Genomic DNA, 17,884 nt, shown 5'->3' with positions numbered 1-17,884 from the left:
TTCCTAAAAAATAATAAAATCTATAGGGTCATACAACACTTGTCTCAATAAGATAGAACTATACAAAACATGTAAATTGAAATTAACAAACAGGAATTACTATAAATTTTCTTGTATTTAACAAAAATAAATACATAAAATTTAAGCATGCATTTCTAATATCTCATACAAGCATACATTTGAGAAATTAATCTTAATTCATCATGCATTCAAGTATAAACAATTAAAATTGTATGAACATAATTAAAAAAGCATGAACAGTTAAAATAAATGCACTTACCATCGCATAAGTTGACCTTATGCATGAACCAATTATTATATTTAATTATCTTTTCTTTCGTATATGATGCATGTCATGCCTATCTAATGCACATACATTTAGGTTTTTCTTCTTAGCCATGTGGGTACAAACACTGGCATATACCTGAATTAGGGTCATGATGCAGGCAGTGTTTTCATACATTGTTGGCTTTGGCCTGACCGAACACCTTTCACCAGTACTGGGTGCAGGACGACAAGAACGAGAGAAGCTCTCAACAATAACATCCTGATGCGTCAGACTTCCACTCATAAGTTTCTTTCTTCTACATTGTCGTCTAGTGCAAGTGGTTTTCTCTATCTTTGTGGTTAGAAAAGAGCAACCTTTCATGGTCAAAACTTATTTTCACAAAGCTAGAAGTATTGTTTGTCCTCAACTTTCAAGCCCTTGCTTTAGTGTTATATGTTTCACTTATTTAAGTTAGATGTCTTACATGCAACACCGTATATGAATCCATAAAAAAAGATTGTTTCATTGCAGAGTTAATGGATGCATATTTAAAACATTACATTCACATTCATGCTCGTGTTTCTTTCTTGTCAATCATATGCACATATGCATAAACAAAATGATAGAATTTCTATACATTGCATGCATCTATTCATTTACATCAGCATCATCAATATGGTCATCATGGCAGTCACATAAGGAGAAAATACAACATAAACAGTTCATTCACATATGCCCTTAATTCACAATACAGACACCTCGGTCCCTTAAGTAATGAAGGGTCATATAGGCGAGCACATTCATTCACTTAGCATTCAGTTGATGCCTCATAGTTGGGTATTAAATTTCCTATAGAAATTTTGACTTATGGCAATACATAAATAAGCTAACATCTATTCGTAAAGGCATGCACATCAACATATAATTTATGCAAGCATGCAGGAGTCGATTCTTAAATGGGTTTCATCTTGAAAAACCCAACTCTGTCTCACTATTGCAAAGGCTACACAAAAAAATTTAATCAATGGTCAAAGCTGGATTTTTCACAAGTTGTAAGAAATTTTGTCAGCTTTTTGATGCCGCAAACTTCATAAAAATTCATTTGTATAAGAGAGTTATGAACATTTTGGTGCAAACTTGTACTTTTTTGTTTCGACTGCCACAAAATACTACTCACTCCATGAATAGAGCTCAAAGTAGTTATAAAATTTTGTTAGCTTTTCAACGCAATAAACCACTCATTAAAACTCCACCGGATGAGAGAGATACGAGTAATTTACCGATCAGGTGTCAGGCCAGAAATACTTATTAACGGGTATATGCATTCGGATGAGGCCAAAACAGGCCACCGAAATTCATATTTCTATATTTTTTTACATGAACTCAACAAAAAAATTTATAAAAACTTAACTACATTATTTTAGACTAAACTACAATGGACAAATCTTATTTTTATTGCAGTCGTTGGGCCGAAAAACAGAACCATCTCACTGAAGCCTATTTTCTCAAAAATAGTTTCTGTAAAATTACAAGGAATCTAAACCACCTAAATTCTTTACGAAATAGAATAAAAAAATCATGTTATAATTACAGAGTATTTACAAGCATAATTACTATAAATTTCTAACTTAAATTTCCATAAACTGATTAAATATAACATGGTATTTTTAAAAAATACAAAACTTATTTATGAGAAAACCCATAACATGGAATACATATGCTTACATGAAAGACATAACAAAAATTGACCAAATTTGTACATTATATTCACGTGAACCTAATCTACTACTTCTAATTTAAATTTACAAGAAAACAAATATGTAATACGTGAAATCCCAAAATTTATGGATTTTATTTATGAGAAACTGATTTTTAGGAAAATTGATTTTTAGAGAGGTTTTCTTTCAAAAACTGTTTTCTTTCTTATATTTTGACAATCCTAAGCCAAACTCACATGTAGGAGTCATGGTTTAAGGTCTGTTCTTATAAAAAAAATCAAAGAAATTTGTGCCTACGAATTCTAATTTACGTGTACAGCATAGGACCCCCCACCTTTTTGACAAAAATAACTCCTACACTTGGGAAAATGGACTTCAAGCACGAACTGGCCGACCAACAAGGGTGGTGACCATGTCAATGAGCTCCTTCCACTCCTCATGTGGGTATCCTTCTTGTTGGGTCAAGGGAGGATGCACAAGAATTTCGTAGGGAAGGAGGAAATGAAAAGGAAAAATAAGGAGGGAAAAGTGGGAAAAATAGAGCAATAGAGAGAGGAATCTCAAATGGACAAATAGGGGGGTCTGAGCCCTTCCTATGATTATATAAGGTTAGGCATGAGGTCAAAGGTTGAGTTAATCGCATCCCTTGATCTAATTCAAGGGTTTCTTTCCATTTTTTATTTTTATTTTCAACCTTCCCTTTTCCCTTCTTGTTGCTTATTTATTTTTATTTTTTTGTATTTTATTTAGCTAGCTTAGGGTTTAGGTTTTATTTTATACATAGTATACGTTTTATATATGTAGTCTAAGGTAGCCCACATGAAGTGGTCTACCCCCATGGGGTTGGCCCTCTTTCCATTTTTCAAATTAAGCAAGCAAGTTGACTTATTATATATTTTTTTTCTTTTTTCTTTTTTCTTTTTTCTTTTCCTTTCTTTCTTTCATTTTCTCTTATTTTTAGTTCATCCACCCCCTCCTAGAATTCTCTAGGAGGGGACGCCCCTCTCATAGTGGACCAAAACTTGCAATAAGGCAAGTTTAGACTTTTCAAGGTTAATTTGATTTTTGGAAAGTTTTCAAAGTAACTTGAATTTTAAATTTTTTTTATTTTATCATTTTAAAAGTTAAATTAGAGTGCCATATAGGATGGGATGGCCCACCTATAGACTCCTACTAAATTATAAAATTTAGTTTAGTTATAAATTTCATTCCACTAAATTAATTCCTAATTAATTCTCATTAAATTCAAATAAAATTCTTTAAAAAAATAAAATATAAAATTATATGAAATTAAATGAAATTTGAATTAGAATTTTATTCAATTACATGATACCTATTAAAATTAAAAAATTCATATATTTTGCTTATTTATTTTAAATATTCTTTTTGAGTTTAATTCAAATTCTTTAAAAATAATTTTTGAAGAAACAAAATTTAATAAAGTCGATAAGACCCTTGGGCTTCATATCGCTGACCCCAATTGTTTTGGGATGAAGGCGTAGTTGTTGTTGTTGTTGTTGATAAGACCCTTGGGCGTGTAAGGGTATTTTCTTGTACTTAGAAAATTTTTTGAAGCCCTACATACCATATCTCACAATGCCTAGCTCAAGAAAAATATAAAAAATCAAGAAAATTCTTCAAAAAATTATGGGTATTACAAGCTAAGTAAGAATAATGCAAAAAATTATAGAAAAAACTGAAAAAAATGAAAGTTCCACTAAAAGAGGTGAATATATCAACTGCTTGGAGAGTCCTACTAGGACCACATTAAATGACTCTCCCACTGAAAGAGGTGAACATGTCAACTACTTAGAAAGTCTTACTGAGACCACATCAAATGACTATCATAAAGATAAGAGCCTTGCAAAGAAGTTACAAAATGTCAAGAGTCCTACAATCAATCAAACATTATCTAAGATCTTGATAAACTTGAAAAACAAAACAACGTAAAATGTGGAATGTGTATAACACCCCAAAGGTCTTGTACCTCATAGTATATATTTAGCTCAATGGAACCTCTCATCTCGGTGTGTGAAGGAAAGAGATAGAGAGAAATATTTTCATTGTGGATGTAGATCCTCCCTGGATCGAACCACGTTAAACTCTGATTGTGTGTGAGTGTTTGTGCGTGTTTAACTTCTCTTTTATGGTATTAGAGCCACCTCTGATCCAATGTAGGCTTTTAGAGTATTTGTCTCCATAGGTGTGTGCTTCAAAAACTTCAAGTGTGTCACCCTCTTTCTCTCATCTTCATCATCCAGGATGGCTACGAACAACAGCACTGTAGCAGGTTTGAATAATACATTTCCCTTTATTCCTGCTTCAATAAGTTTACAACACTTCTTGTATGTAAAACTATCTATGGACAATTTTTATTGTGAGAATCTCAATTCATCTTATTGTTGAAAAGTTACAACCTAATAGGGTTTGTGGATGGATTAATATCACATCCTGATGAGTTTATTATAAAGCTCAGCAAAGAGGCTATGAAAAATCTTGAGTTTAAGCAATAAAAAAGAATGAATCGACTTTTATTAAGCTGAATTATGTTATCGTTATCAGACATTATACACTATGAAGTGGTAGAATTGACCACCTTATATAGTATGTGGAACACATTAAAGAGAATATACACTCACTCCAGGGCTAGAGTGCATCAGCTTAAATCTCAAATACAGAACTTGAAAAAGGGAGCTAACAATATAACAAGTTATTTTCATAAAGTCAAAATCATAGCCCATCAACTGGCTATGGTAGGAAAGTCGATCTCTAATGAAGATCTGAGTATGCATGTTCTTGTTGGCCTTCTAGTGAATATGGGTCTCTAAGAATTGTATTTAACACTAGAGATGGCCCTATAACCTCTGAAGATCTATTGGGGATGCTATTGGTTCATGAAGCTCAGTTAAGTGAGCTTGAAAGCCCAAAACCTCCTATGAAAAAGTTAGCCTTCAGGGAACAAAATCTGGGTCAATCTCAGGTAAATCATGGATCCCAGAATTGTTTTAACTCTTTCAGTGGAAAAGGGGAGGACAACAGTCTAATAAGTCTAGTTTAAAGAGGAGAAATTCGATCAGTTAGACAAATCCATTAATTTCGCACTCGTGAGGTAATCAAGGCCATATTATTGCTCAATGTTGTACTATATGTCAAACTTATAGAAAACAAGGACATCTGCTTTATAATGCAAAGTGTTTAAGCTTCAAATAGACACTACTTCTCTAGAAGTATACAATGCTACAATAATGAACCATGTTGATGATGGAGCATGGTTTCTAGATTCTAGAGTTACTCAGCATGTAACAGCGGATCTGAACAATCTCTCACTCCATTTAGTTTATCAAGGACATTATCATATCAAAATTGATAATGGCTCTCACTTGAAGATTCAACACGTTGGTAATTTTGTGTTTGGCTCCTCTACTTCTAAATATATTTTAAATGATATACTTCATATTCCTGCTATTACACCCAATTTGCTATTTGTTCAAAAGTTTACTAATGACAATGATATTTTTCTTGAATTTCATTATGATCGGTGTTATATTAAGGATCGCAAAATGAGAAAAGCATTTCTTCAAAGTACCAATGAACAAGGCTTGTATAAACTGGATATCACCAAAGTAGAACAAACATTGAGAGAGCCTCATGCATCAACCTACATTGGAGAATGAGCTTATGTAGAACAGTGGCATAAGCGACTGGGACATCCCTCTCTTCGTATTGTTCAACAGATTTTGAATAAGCATAGTTTACCTATTTTGCATAATAATAGTGGAAATTCAGTCTGTGAGGCATGTCAAATGGGTAAAATATTTTACCCTTTAAACTCTCTCTACGTAAAGTTAAAAGGCCTCTTTAATTGGTTTATTCTAATGTTTGAGAACCTACTTTTGTTCTCAATAGTAGAGAACACATATTATGTATTTTGTTGATGATTTTTCAAGATTTACTTGGTTATTTTTTATTGAGAGAAACCATAAGTTTTGCTTGTATTTCAAAGTTTCCAAAAACTTGTGAAAAATCAACTTGGATGCCAGATTAAATCCTTGCAAAATGATTGGCGATGAGAATATAGACCTTTTTAGGCATACTTGAAATCATGTGAAATTAAACACCATGTTACTTGTCCCCACATACATGAACAAAATGGGTATGTTGAGCATATAAACACATGCACATAGTTGAAACTGCTATCACTCTTTTGACCCAGGGATGCCTCAAAAATTTTAGGATTGCGCTTTTTTCACTGTTGTATATCTTATTAATAGACTTTCATCAAATGTCATAAACAACAAGTTTTGTTTCAAATTGTTGTTGGTTATAAGTTCTTTAAAGTTTTTTGTTGTACTTGTTATTCCTGTCTTCGCCCATATAATCATCATACATTAGAGTTTTGAAGTAAACAATGTCTTTCTCGGTTATAGTAGTCAACACAAAGGATATTTCTGCCTTGATCTTGTGACTGAGAAGTTCATCATTAGTGGGAATGTGTAGTTTGATAAACAATTGTTTCCTTATCAAAGGTTTGTTCCACCTAGTAAACCTCCACAGCAATAGTGTTGTGAGTCTTCCTGTTACACCAATTCTCTTACCCTAGACCCCCACCCTTTTCAGAACCGAGTTTAGATCTGAGTCCAATCCCACAACCTATGGACTCTACACCACCTGTGTCGACTTCTCCTACTCCCAGTCCACTGACCCCTATTACCAATCCACTGCCCCCTGCTCAACCATATGCTCGCAGCCACTCTATGGTAACTAGGTCTCAAACTACTTCCTTAAAGCCAAAGTCCTATATTGCCTCCTGGTAGTGGTGGAGCTAAGGGTGGGCAACGGGCCGGATGGCTTAATGGGCTAAAACAACCCAGCTCATGGGTCAATGTTTTAGGCTCGGGCCAAAACCCTAACTTGATAACTATTACTATTTACGTAATTAGTTATATTAATCTTATAAAAACTGGAAAGATAATTAATTGGGTGCATGAGAAAATGAAAATTTGTTAATTATTATTATTTTCAAATGAATTTGGGTTGGGCCAGATCCGACCCACTTTACATTGGCCCAACGGGCCAATGGGTCGGGTCATGGGCTGCTCTTCAAACCTGTTAAGAACCGGGTCATCTCCTGGCCAGAACACACTTGAAGCCCAGCAGACCGAGCTCTAAACAGGTCGGCCAGACGTGATGCCGACAGGCAGAGCCATGTTATGGCCAAGGTGGGCGCGTGCCCACCCTGACCTGAAAAAGTCTCCTTAGGGGTACCGGGTCTGGTGGGCAGTGCCCACCCTGACCCGGTGCACACATTAGAGGTGCCCTGGGTCAGGGTGGCCACCACTTTGGCCCGACCAAAGGCCAGGGCATGATGTCTACCCCACCTCTCACTCTCTCTATTCTATTGTGAACTCTTTGGGATTTAGTAACAATGCCTAGTAGTGTGAATACGTTTCCTGCAACATTGGCAGACAACTTGACCCTTCTTGTTTTGACCAGATCTGAGCTGATATGGTGATGAAGGGGCTGTACACCCTTGTCCTCTTTCGCGACCTCTTCCACGGCTTCTAGAAGCATTGAAGGCCATGTAAGAGGATTCAGTTGGTTTCAGACGCAACATACAAAGCATTTATCTTGGTTGATCAACAGATCGGAAATTTCAAAGAAGTTTGAAATTTTTGAACCCGTGGCAATGGAAGTGATGAAGCTCTCGTACTCTGCTGGGAGCCCGTTCAAGGCAATCTGAACGAGGTCTTCATGATCAACTGGATCATCTGCTGCAGCTAGGGCGTCGGCCAGGGATTTGACACGGTTCACATATGTCACCTTGTCCAAACTTTCTTTCTTGATGAATGTTTATTCTTTCTTCAAATGCATAAGCCTTAGCGGAGACTGCGACCCGTACGATTTCTTTAGCATGATTCAGGCATCACGTGATGTGGGAACACACTGACCGAGGACCGGTTCTGATATGGTCGCCTTGATCAAGCCGAGTGTCAGCTGGTCCGATCGTCTCCATGTGACAAACTGAGGGTTGAGTTCACTCTTCCCTCCTTTGGATGCAGAGAGACATTGCATTGGGGGCAGATGTCGATCTATCGATGAACTTCAGGAGGTTTTGGTTAGAGATGGCAGTGGGCCGGGGGAAAACAGGTCCCCACCCTGCCTCGACGAGTTTGGACCAGTGATGGAGGGCATTAAACGGGGATGGAGGCAGAGATGAAGGTTAAAATCAAAACCCGTGCAGAGATGAAAGGCGGGGATGGACTTAAGCTTTCTCTCGCCCCGAGACTAAGCTTGCAAAGGCATTCCATTGTAGAATTGGGGAAGAAGAAGATGAAGTTGAGGCAGCCATGAGCTCGTTTGAGCAATTCAGCTCTGATACCATTAACAGGAATCAGAAACTGGAATACTCTTCCGTCACTTGTCCACCGTAAAGAGAGTCCATTCTATCAAATAGAAATTGTAATATCAGCTACACACAATCAACTGAATACAAGTCTTAACAAAAAGTTTCAAGAGATATACTTAAATCTTTATAATTCATTTGACAAATTTAGAGACAGAGAGTGTCACGTATCCTTAGATTTAGCCTTAGTTTGGGAATTCTTACCTCATCTTGGATCTTATCTTGTGATCGCATTCCACTTCAGCCCAGACTCTTTCCTTAACAAGTTGAATGAAGTTCCACACAAAACACAGAGAAGATTAGGGAGGTGTGGTTAGGTGATCAGACTAAGCATTTACAAAGTACTCATGCCACAAAACACAGAAAATCAATAATGCGTGCAGCGATTTTGTGTAAAAATCATAGATAATCAGATGAGAAGTTTCCCTTAGTTTTGGTTTTTATTGACAGAAATGATATGATACGGTATAATGAGTGTTTATTTGTGAGTATGATTGGTTTTAGTTTTCAGCAGCATCGAAGTATATTTATACTCAAAAATAGTTCTAGAATATTGTGTCAGCCAATAGCAATGACTAGTTTCTGTTTTTTTTTAATATATTCGTAAACACTGTTTCTGCTTAACGTTTATTATTTATCAATAGAACACATATATACATCCAATCAGGTAGGTAATAATACAAATAATCTAGAGTTGCAGTACAATTTTTGATAAACTGTGATTCATTATGGCAGAACTAGTGATTGTGCAATTAAGTCTGTTTTCAGATCCTCAATCAAACAGAAGCTGTTCTGAAGCTTACAAAGCTAATATAAGATCACAAGAGCTAAGTTCTTCCAAATTCAAATACTAATCAAACTTTTTAAGAAAAGATGCACATCGGACTCCACAATTGCTGTTGCATCATATAGAAATGCTGTTAGGGATTCCTCTCCCAGTCACTCCAGGGCCTGACGTGGGAAGCAGCAGTTCATAAGGCAGCACTCCAGCACCACTTCTGTTCTTAAGATGCATATCTTTGTTTCTCCTATGAATGATCTCTTCTATCTCCTCTAACCTTGATGAAAATTTATCAAATGCTGCTTGGATCTTTTGATCACTAATCCAGTGTGAGTGATATGGCTGCACTTGACCCAAGTACTCTTCATCTGGGGAGTGTGTTGATAATGTATCTTTGACAGCCATGACCTTTGTAGCTTCAAGTTGTGTTGGTAGCGAAGCGAGAAATATGGCCTGAGGATTTAGAAGGAAATTTTGGAATTCTACCTGATCTTCTCTTGGAATTAGCTTCCTCATAAGCGTAGGACGATTCGGCATGTATCCTCCATATGGGTACTGACCAAAATTGACAGCTGCATGCTGCCCTGATGCTACCCAGATCATTGTAGTAAGGATTCCACAGAGGTCCTTTTTGGTGTTCAGCTGAGGCCACCATGGTTCATTCCTCTTATCATAGTGACCCTTGTTCTTGATCTCATTCCACCAACTTTGAAGCTCGACATCAGATTGAACACTGTTTGGATCTGAATAAAAATGTGAAACATAGTCTTCAACCCAGTTCATAATGGCTGACCATATAAGAAGTCCATCTGCAGCATACGGATAGTCCTCAATAACAAGCTTGACACCGTGGATGCTTGAAGGATCCTCCACAGCCATGCCTCTGAAATTTGTAATGGATTAGAAAAATGAAGCAAACATAATCTGTGAATGAATACATAATGGCATTTTCACAAGAAAAATCTAAGAGAAAATAGGACCAATCAATTTTGAGCAAAAGCGTAAAAAGCAGACACAAACAAACTTCATTCAACATCATGCACAGGAGACATTAATTGGATCTACAAACATATAATATGCCCTTAAAATCTATCATCCATATCAAGTAAAAGTTTAAATTCAAAGCTATGTTTTTCATATAGAACAGAGGCAAACTGGAGAGTATCCATGCACTTTCTGGTGGTATTTTAACCCAGTTCTCCTCAGCTTAAAAGTATAGTTTTACCAATCAAACTATAACATATGACATCCAGATAGCAAATCAGGTGCTGCTTTAGCTGCCTATGAGAAAGCCTCTCCATAACAAGGTAGAATAGGTAAAGGGGAAATGGGGTTGCCTTGCCTTAATCCTCTGCTGCTAAAGAATAGGTCTCCTGATTTTTCATTAATATGCACAGAAAGAAAGCTGTGGAGACACAAATCATTATGCACTCAATCCTCTGTGGTGTAATTTTATCACATTTAGATTGATTTTCCCATGTACTGAATGTCATTTAATCAAGCAGTATTGTCATACACAATCATAAATCACTGAATTTGCATGACCTAATTATGTGTGTTATTAAGAGAACTTGATACATCAAGTCCAATTAATGTTACCATAAACATGAATAAGACATGCACACAAACAAAAAAGCAAATAAAAAACATGGTAGCCTATAAAAACACAAATGCATAAGCATATAAATAAACAAATAGGAAAAGAAAAAGAGTGCAGCCTTCACTTCAACATGCCAATTGGAAGTCTAACATAATCTACCTTCTGATCAAGTCTGCAGGTAATGCGTCCATGTCAAATCGCCACATGCTCTTATAGGCAGCTGAACTCAGCTCCATGGCATATCCTCCTGGACTGAAACATTCTTCAATAGTTCCACCTCCATTTATCAAACTCTGCCTTGCCAATGCATTAATTTCAAGTGTATAGCGCATATGTGGATGTAGCAATTTATGGATAGGATGCATCGTGCTAAGTTGCCTATGAGTAGCAATAATATAAGGCTCCATGCATGCATGGGTGTTCAACCTGAAAATAAAAAAGCATTAACATTCAGTTATATGGTCCCTAACCATAAAAAATTCAAATAAACAGCACTATGTAACAACTAACAAGTATTGCTTTGTGGTTCCAAGTAGGCTGAAAACAGGCTGGGAAACAAGCTGAGCCGCCTGTGGCTCAGCTTGCGGTCGGCTTGTAAAGGGCACCTTCAAACTTGTAAAATAGGCTCGGCAAACCAAACATGAACAATAGGTGTTCGGCTCAGCTCAACTAGTATAAGCTCATTAAGTAATACTAAGTATTTTAGATATGTTTTACATCATATAACATAACATAGAAGTGATAGAACATATGATTAAAGTATTTGGTCTGCAAGCAATAAGTTTGGAGATAAAAAAATTATTGATTCCAGCTTTGAAACATATAATTTTTCTGTAAGCAAGCTAACTTGAGCTCAGATTGTTTAACTCGGACTCATTATGAGCTAGAACTCAGCTTGAATAACCACAAGAATAAGCCAAGCTTGAACACTTCGAGCTTGGGGCGTTTACCAGACCTAGCTCCAAGGATCCAGTGGCAATATTCTGTTAGTAACAGGATAAAGGATGATTTATTCAACTCTTCGCCATTATTTCATTATTTCCAAAGTAAACACTTACCAATGATTCACCAATTGGTGGACACCAGCATCATTTGAACAGACATGAGCTTTGGCAATTTTCCAGGTCCAGTGGCTTGTCGCATCATGGCCATTAGTATAAATGTGTTTGTTCCTGGGCATGGATGATGTAGGTGGGAGGCTGAGCTCAATAGCAATTGGCTTCAATGTACCACCATGGGTTAAGTAAAAAACTGTCCTCGATGCATAGGCTTTCCGTCCTTCCAACGAATTTATCCTTTTGATGAAAGGCAAGAGTATATCATGATAGTCAAGTATAAACAGTCTCCCTTCCTCAATCACCTGAATCACCAATCAGGATGGGAAGAAGCTTAACAAAAGAAGACCATCTCTCTCTCTCTCTCTCTCTCTCTCTCTCTCATATATATATCACATTTTTAAAGCTTTTCAAAACAGTTAAAAGACAAAAATATCACAGTAAATTGAAAAACCTAAAATGAAATTATTGCATTAATGTTGCAATATTATTGTTATATTTTTTGAGAAATTTGAATATTTAAAAGTTTGCATTATGATTTGATATTTACAATTCTCAAGATCTCATTAAAAATCACTTACTAATATATCCCCTTAGGAAAACCCCTCTGGGACAGATACAGGTGGATATGTCACACACACACACACTGTCACATCAGTCATAGATATTTCTGATATTTTGGAAACATCATCATATTTTTATTATAAGAATATTGGTCCAATGTAAAAATGACAAAATAAAAATAACACAATATTTTTCAAAATATTGGTAATTTTAAGAAAATTATAATATTATCACCATATGTTAAACTTTTTTCTTACCTTTTCTAATTTAACTGTGGCTCTTTTGTTTCTTATTCTTCTATTTGAAAGCTTTGCTACTTTTTCTTCACTTTGTTGAAAAAAGAATTCTTTCTTAATTTTCAATATCTTATTTTCTTTTAAAAATGCAGAGATTTTTTAACAGAAAGTCGAGCTGAAAAATCTAAGAGAATCATGCGGAAATTGATAAACTGTGCAGTACCTTTTCAACACTAAGTCCATTCAACTCTTGTTCAATTAATTCCATTGTTAGTGCTGATTCTGGTGAACCATACAATCCTGGGTCTAATTTGCTCAGAATGGGAAACTCCTGCAAAATCATTTTCAACCTCAAGGTCCTATGTGAGATAGGATACAAAGGTTTTGCTCTACAAAACAGAACCATACAAAATGAGAAGAGCAAGAAATCAATGTTAAATACCTTCAGTCTTTCAATATTCACGGGATTTACACCAGCTAACATTTGACGAGCAAATTCATTATCACGTAGCCATGCAAATCTGTCTCCTGAAACATTTAATACAATCATAATGCTTGGAATTGCAGATGAAACTTGTAACAGCTGTACTCGTGAAATGCTCAGAGAAGCAAAAAAGTACTGATCAATCAAGAGCAAGTCCTCTACATACTTGAAATTATAGCAGGAGTCTCATATCTAAGCAGCCTTTTAGTACTGCTAATAACCTTTTTCAAAATCCTTGGAAGTGCTAGGTTTGCAAGAATGCTCTGGTGTTCATCATGCTTTAAAACAATGCCCTCATTATACAACTTATCAATCTCAGAGAAGCATTTAAATGGATTGTCACTTTGAGAGAGAGCAGCAGCTAGAGAAGGTATCAAATTGTGGAGGACAGCTTTGAGCCTCCCGGAAGAAAATGTGCTCTGCTTTATTTCCTCAAAGTCTTCATCTCGGGGAACATATACTGGATGAGGTTTCTCCACCCTACTCTCTGACAAAGGATCTGTTATACAACCAAATATGTAAAAATCAAATTTTTCAGGCCACATGACATTTATTTCTATCATTTGGCAGAACTGCCTGAACATGAAGATGCACACAAATGCAAATTCTAATTTTTATAGTGTACATTTCCACTTGGTAGTTTCTTATATTGTGTTCATGGCTAATAGCTCAACACAGCATCATCATAAATTTTTTCAATGGCTAATGCTCTGGAAATAATGGATTACAAAATATTGTTGCCTAAGTCTACCATGAGTGCTTCCAATCACCTAAGATTTTTCATTCAGAAGAACTTGAAAAATATAGAGCAGAGTATGTTTGGAAGAAAAAGAATTATACCTGATTTTGTTGGAGGTCGACCAGTGCGGCATCGTCTTGGATAAGGTCTCTCATTTCCACCCAGAACTGGCCTAGAAAGATTTATATCCTTGTCCGGGTTTCCCAAGTCATTGTAAGTAGCATAATCATATATCCTATCGAATTGCTTGCGCTCACCTTTCCCATTTCCACGGATATTAACCAAGTCACTCTTTCTAAGATCCTTAAGACCAAATGGTGTTTGAGAAGGCAAGTACACCTTATTGGAACAATCAGAAAGAACTCAAATCGATTAACTGTATGACATATAAGAAAACTAATCCAGCTAGGTGATTTAAAGAAAAAATATGTTCATATAATGTCATATCCATCACAAACATGCACAATAGGTGTATGATATTGGCAGATAAAATTGCCATAATCTTTCCAAAGAACCTAGCTTAAGAACCAGAGAACCTGCAGAATCAGTTGCATAAACATTAATGCCAACTCAGAGCAAACCACAAAGAATTGCAGAAGCCAATTATAAATCCAACGAAACCTCACTTGAAGCCATTCTGCTTGCCAATTTGTGTCCATAGAATAAAAGGAAGCAAACACAGAGTGCACATGCACACACAAACACAAGCACACACATATCCACTTGTACCTGATTAGAAAAGAAGACCCTTTTCTCTGGATTATCCTTCTGTGAATGAATCCAAGAATTTGCAGGGAAAAAGATTGGACCTTCACCAAAACCCTGTATCACAATCTCCACTAAGTAGAACTCCTTGTCATGTAGATTAGTGACAATAATCGCCCCCGGGTGACCAAAACCAGTATCAACAGTGAAATCTGCAGTGTACTGTAAAACATATGGACTGTTTGAAGGCTTAGGCAACCAGCCCCTTATAGCTGTCTCTGCACTCCTCTTTCCTGCATTTGTTTCTGCACAAAAACGAAATAAATTTAAGAATCCTCGCTTTCCTATGAACTTTGAAAACACATACATGTGCTATTTTCAGAGTGTTACACATGATGTATGCAGATAGGGTTCTGGTGTTGGTTTTTTTAGCATATAGTAGGAAAGAAAAGAATAGCGTTCTCATGTTTTTTATGGTCCCATCCGTAAGAACCTCCAAGTACACCGCTAATGTTAATCTTCTAGAGCATTTGCACGAGTCTTAGCAAACTATGGTTCTGTGGTTGATTTAAACACACTACTAGAACAACACAAAATTATGTAAATCTTTGGACTGTTTTGCAAATTCTTAAGTTCCCCCCCCCCCCTTCTTTTACTTAAAATGCAGTCTTTTATGATATTTCTCAAGAAAGATGAATTGCTTTCAAGATCCCACATGAAGATTGACGACTATGATATGTGCCCGATCAACATTTTAATGCTGAGAAAACACATTTTTGTGTGATATGCCAAATTCATCCAGCTTAAGCAATCAGAAGTGCACCTACTTAATACTTCACTTGGATATACTAATCTCACCCTCTCTTTCTCTCTCTGCAGTTGCCATTTTAACATTCAAGTTGTCTTCATTTCAAATCAATCCATGCAAATGAGTGGAAAACTATACAGCAAGCTGCGAATTAAATGCACCAACGTGTTCAACAATCTAATCCGCAATTAACTTGTGGAAAAACTCATGGTGCTAGTCCTAGAGCGTTCAAGATTCTATGATCCAGCAATCATTTTCCACCAAACCCACCTTCTTTCCCAAACCAAAAAGATACAGCTTATGTTACAAAAGAATGTACCCAATTTACAACTCAAACTTATAAATGGAACTAACACCTCACAGCTCAAACTCATAAATGGGATTTATTAGCTAATTAAACACCAGCAACCAAATTCCACACTTGTTAACTCTTATACTAAAAAAATCAATTTTTTTTTAACACTAGAAATGGTTAGTTGGTTTCAAATTTTGGAAGAGGAAACATGAAGGGTAGGAAAAGAACAGCCAAGATACCTTAAGAGAATCAGCTTCTATTTGAAAGAGAAGGTTGAGTGCTCACCTTGATCTATCTCATTACTGACAAGCTGAAGAGTGATCCCCTGCCCAATTCCATTGCGAAACATCGTCAGCTGATCCTGTATAGTCTCTACGATCCCTTCCTTCATCTTCTTCCTGATGGTGACCACCGCCCGAACGCCCACCATATTTGCTCCATCTGACTCAATAGCCGTTGATTCCACCGCCTCATCCTTACTGATCACTGCTCTGATCGGCTTGATCTTGAAGCTGAACTGCTGCTTCTGATGCATCCTCACCACCTTCGCCACCCTTCTGAGTTGCTGGCCAACTCTGATCCCCGGAGAAATTCCTGAACTGAGTCCGACCCTTTGTTGGTAAACAACAGTCTGAATCGTAGCCATCTCTGTTTACACACGCAGAGAGAGAGAGAGAGAATAGTAGCAGCCTGAACTAAGAAGCTGAATTCTTGTGTATCTTTCCTTTTTAAAAAGGATGGTACGAGAGATTTTTTTCCTTTTTCAAAAAGGATGGCATGAGTGAGAGCGAGTGTACAGTATGCTTGGTGTCGCACTCATAGAGGGGTGAAAAGAACAGGTTCAATATGATTGCATTAAGCATCTGATCACGCTTCATCTTGTGGACAGGACTTGTCAGTTGTGGGGCCCAAGGACTGATCGATATCGATCGGGTAAATGCAAAATTTCTGTGCAATCACCCGATCCTAGAGAAGTGTGTACACGGTTGCTGTTAGGTGCATGAAGAAATGTCGGTGAATGCAGAAGATGAGAAAGAGTCATTATTCACATGCAGCAGAGGCGTGCAAAATATGGGGAAATGACCTGGCTGCCAATACGGACTTTTGTGAACCTCACTGTTGGCCTCTTTTTTTTGTTTAAAGCTTTCGGACGGAAAGCTGTAAAATTCAAGTGAAAGCTGGGTCAGTATGCAGGGGGCAGATTGATGAGTGATGGGCACGTGATGATGTCAACGAGGGACGGCTAAAGAAAAGTTGAGGCCCTACATGCGTAACATGAGGCCTTAATTTTTTTTTGATATGTCAGGGGCACGTGATGACGTCAACGAGGTGTGCCTTTTTTGTGATAGTCAGCATAAAAACTTAGTTATTCATATGAATCAATATGAGAATTTTGTTGAGGAGTTTCTTATCGAACATGTTGATAAATGGGCAAAGGTTGTTAGGTCGTCGCCCAAAAGCGATGTGTCACACTCGCATCCGAGTATGGTATCAAATAGGTAAGGGTTCCCTCACTTTGTTGGATGGGTGAGGGTAAAGAAGTTAGTTCAAAATGATAAAATTAGGTTAGCCACTTAAAACATAGGGTCTTTAACTGGTAAATTGGTAGAGTTAGTAGATGTTATGTGTAGGAGAAAGATTGATATTTTATGTCTACAAGAGACCAAATGGGTAGGTGAAAAAGCAAAAATGATAGAACCTTGGGGATATAAGATTTGGTATATAGAAATAAATAGGAATAGGAATGGAGTAGGGATTGTTATGAGTCGTGAGTTTATAAATAATGTAGTTGAGGTCCGTAGGAAGAGTGATAAGATTTTACTTATTAAATTAGTATTAGGTACGGATATTATTAATATTATTAGTGTTTATGCACTTCAAGTAGGTTTAGATGATTCCACTAAGCATCAATTTTGGAAAGATTTAGATGGAGTAGTATAAGGGATATCTTATGAAGAAAAACTTTTCATCGGCGGTGACCTTAATGGACATGTAGGCATTAGTAAGGATGGATTTGAGAGTATTCATGTAGACTATGGTATAGGAGAAAGAAACAAAAGTGGAGAAAGAATTTTAGATTTTGGTTTGTCCTATGATATGATCTTAGCAAACACTTGGTTTAGGAAGAGGGAGTCTCACGTAGTAACATTTAAAAGTGGGGTTAATACGAGTCAGATAGATTTTTTCCTACTTAGAAAGAGAGATAGGGGTTGTTGCATCGATTGCAA

General features: G+C 36.7%; 1 protein-coding gene across 1 annotated transcript; it reads right to left on the bottom strand.

Moving 5' to 3' along the window:
* Positions 1-9,083: 9,083 nt before the first annotated feature.
* Positions 9,084-16,302, bottom strand: LOC149833166 (lipoxygenase 6, chloroplastic-like). Its single transcript, XM_090013381.1, has 9 exons — positions 15,942-16,302; positions 14,578-14,858; positions 13,950-14,187; positions 13,276-13,608; positions 13,068-13,153; positions 12,849-12,956; positions 11,829-12,130; positions 10,930-11,196; positions 9,084-10,053 (listed from the first exon to the last, which is right to left on the bottom strand). Exons 1-9 carry the CDS (start codon positions 16,300-16,302, stop codon positions 9,294-9,296), a joined length of 2,736 nt encoding a protein of 911 aa, XP_089869507.1. The 3' UTR covers positions 9,084-9,293.
* Between the last annotated feature and the right edge of the window lie 1,582 nt (positions 16,303-17,884).

The sequence above is a fragment of the Nuphar pumila genome, chromosome 7 (genome assembly GCF_984573655.1).
Source record: "Nuphar pumila chromosome 7, dmNupPumi1.hap1.1, whole genome shotgun sequence".
Classification (NCBI taxonomy): Eukaryota; Viridiplantae; Streptophyta; class Magnoliopsida; order Nymphaeales; family Nymphaeaceae; genus Nuphar; species Nuphar pumila.
Note: the sequence above shows the minus strand (reverse complement) of the source record. Positions and strands in the feature narration are given on the sequence as shown.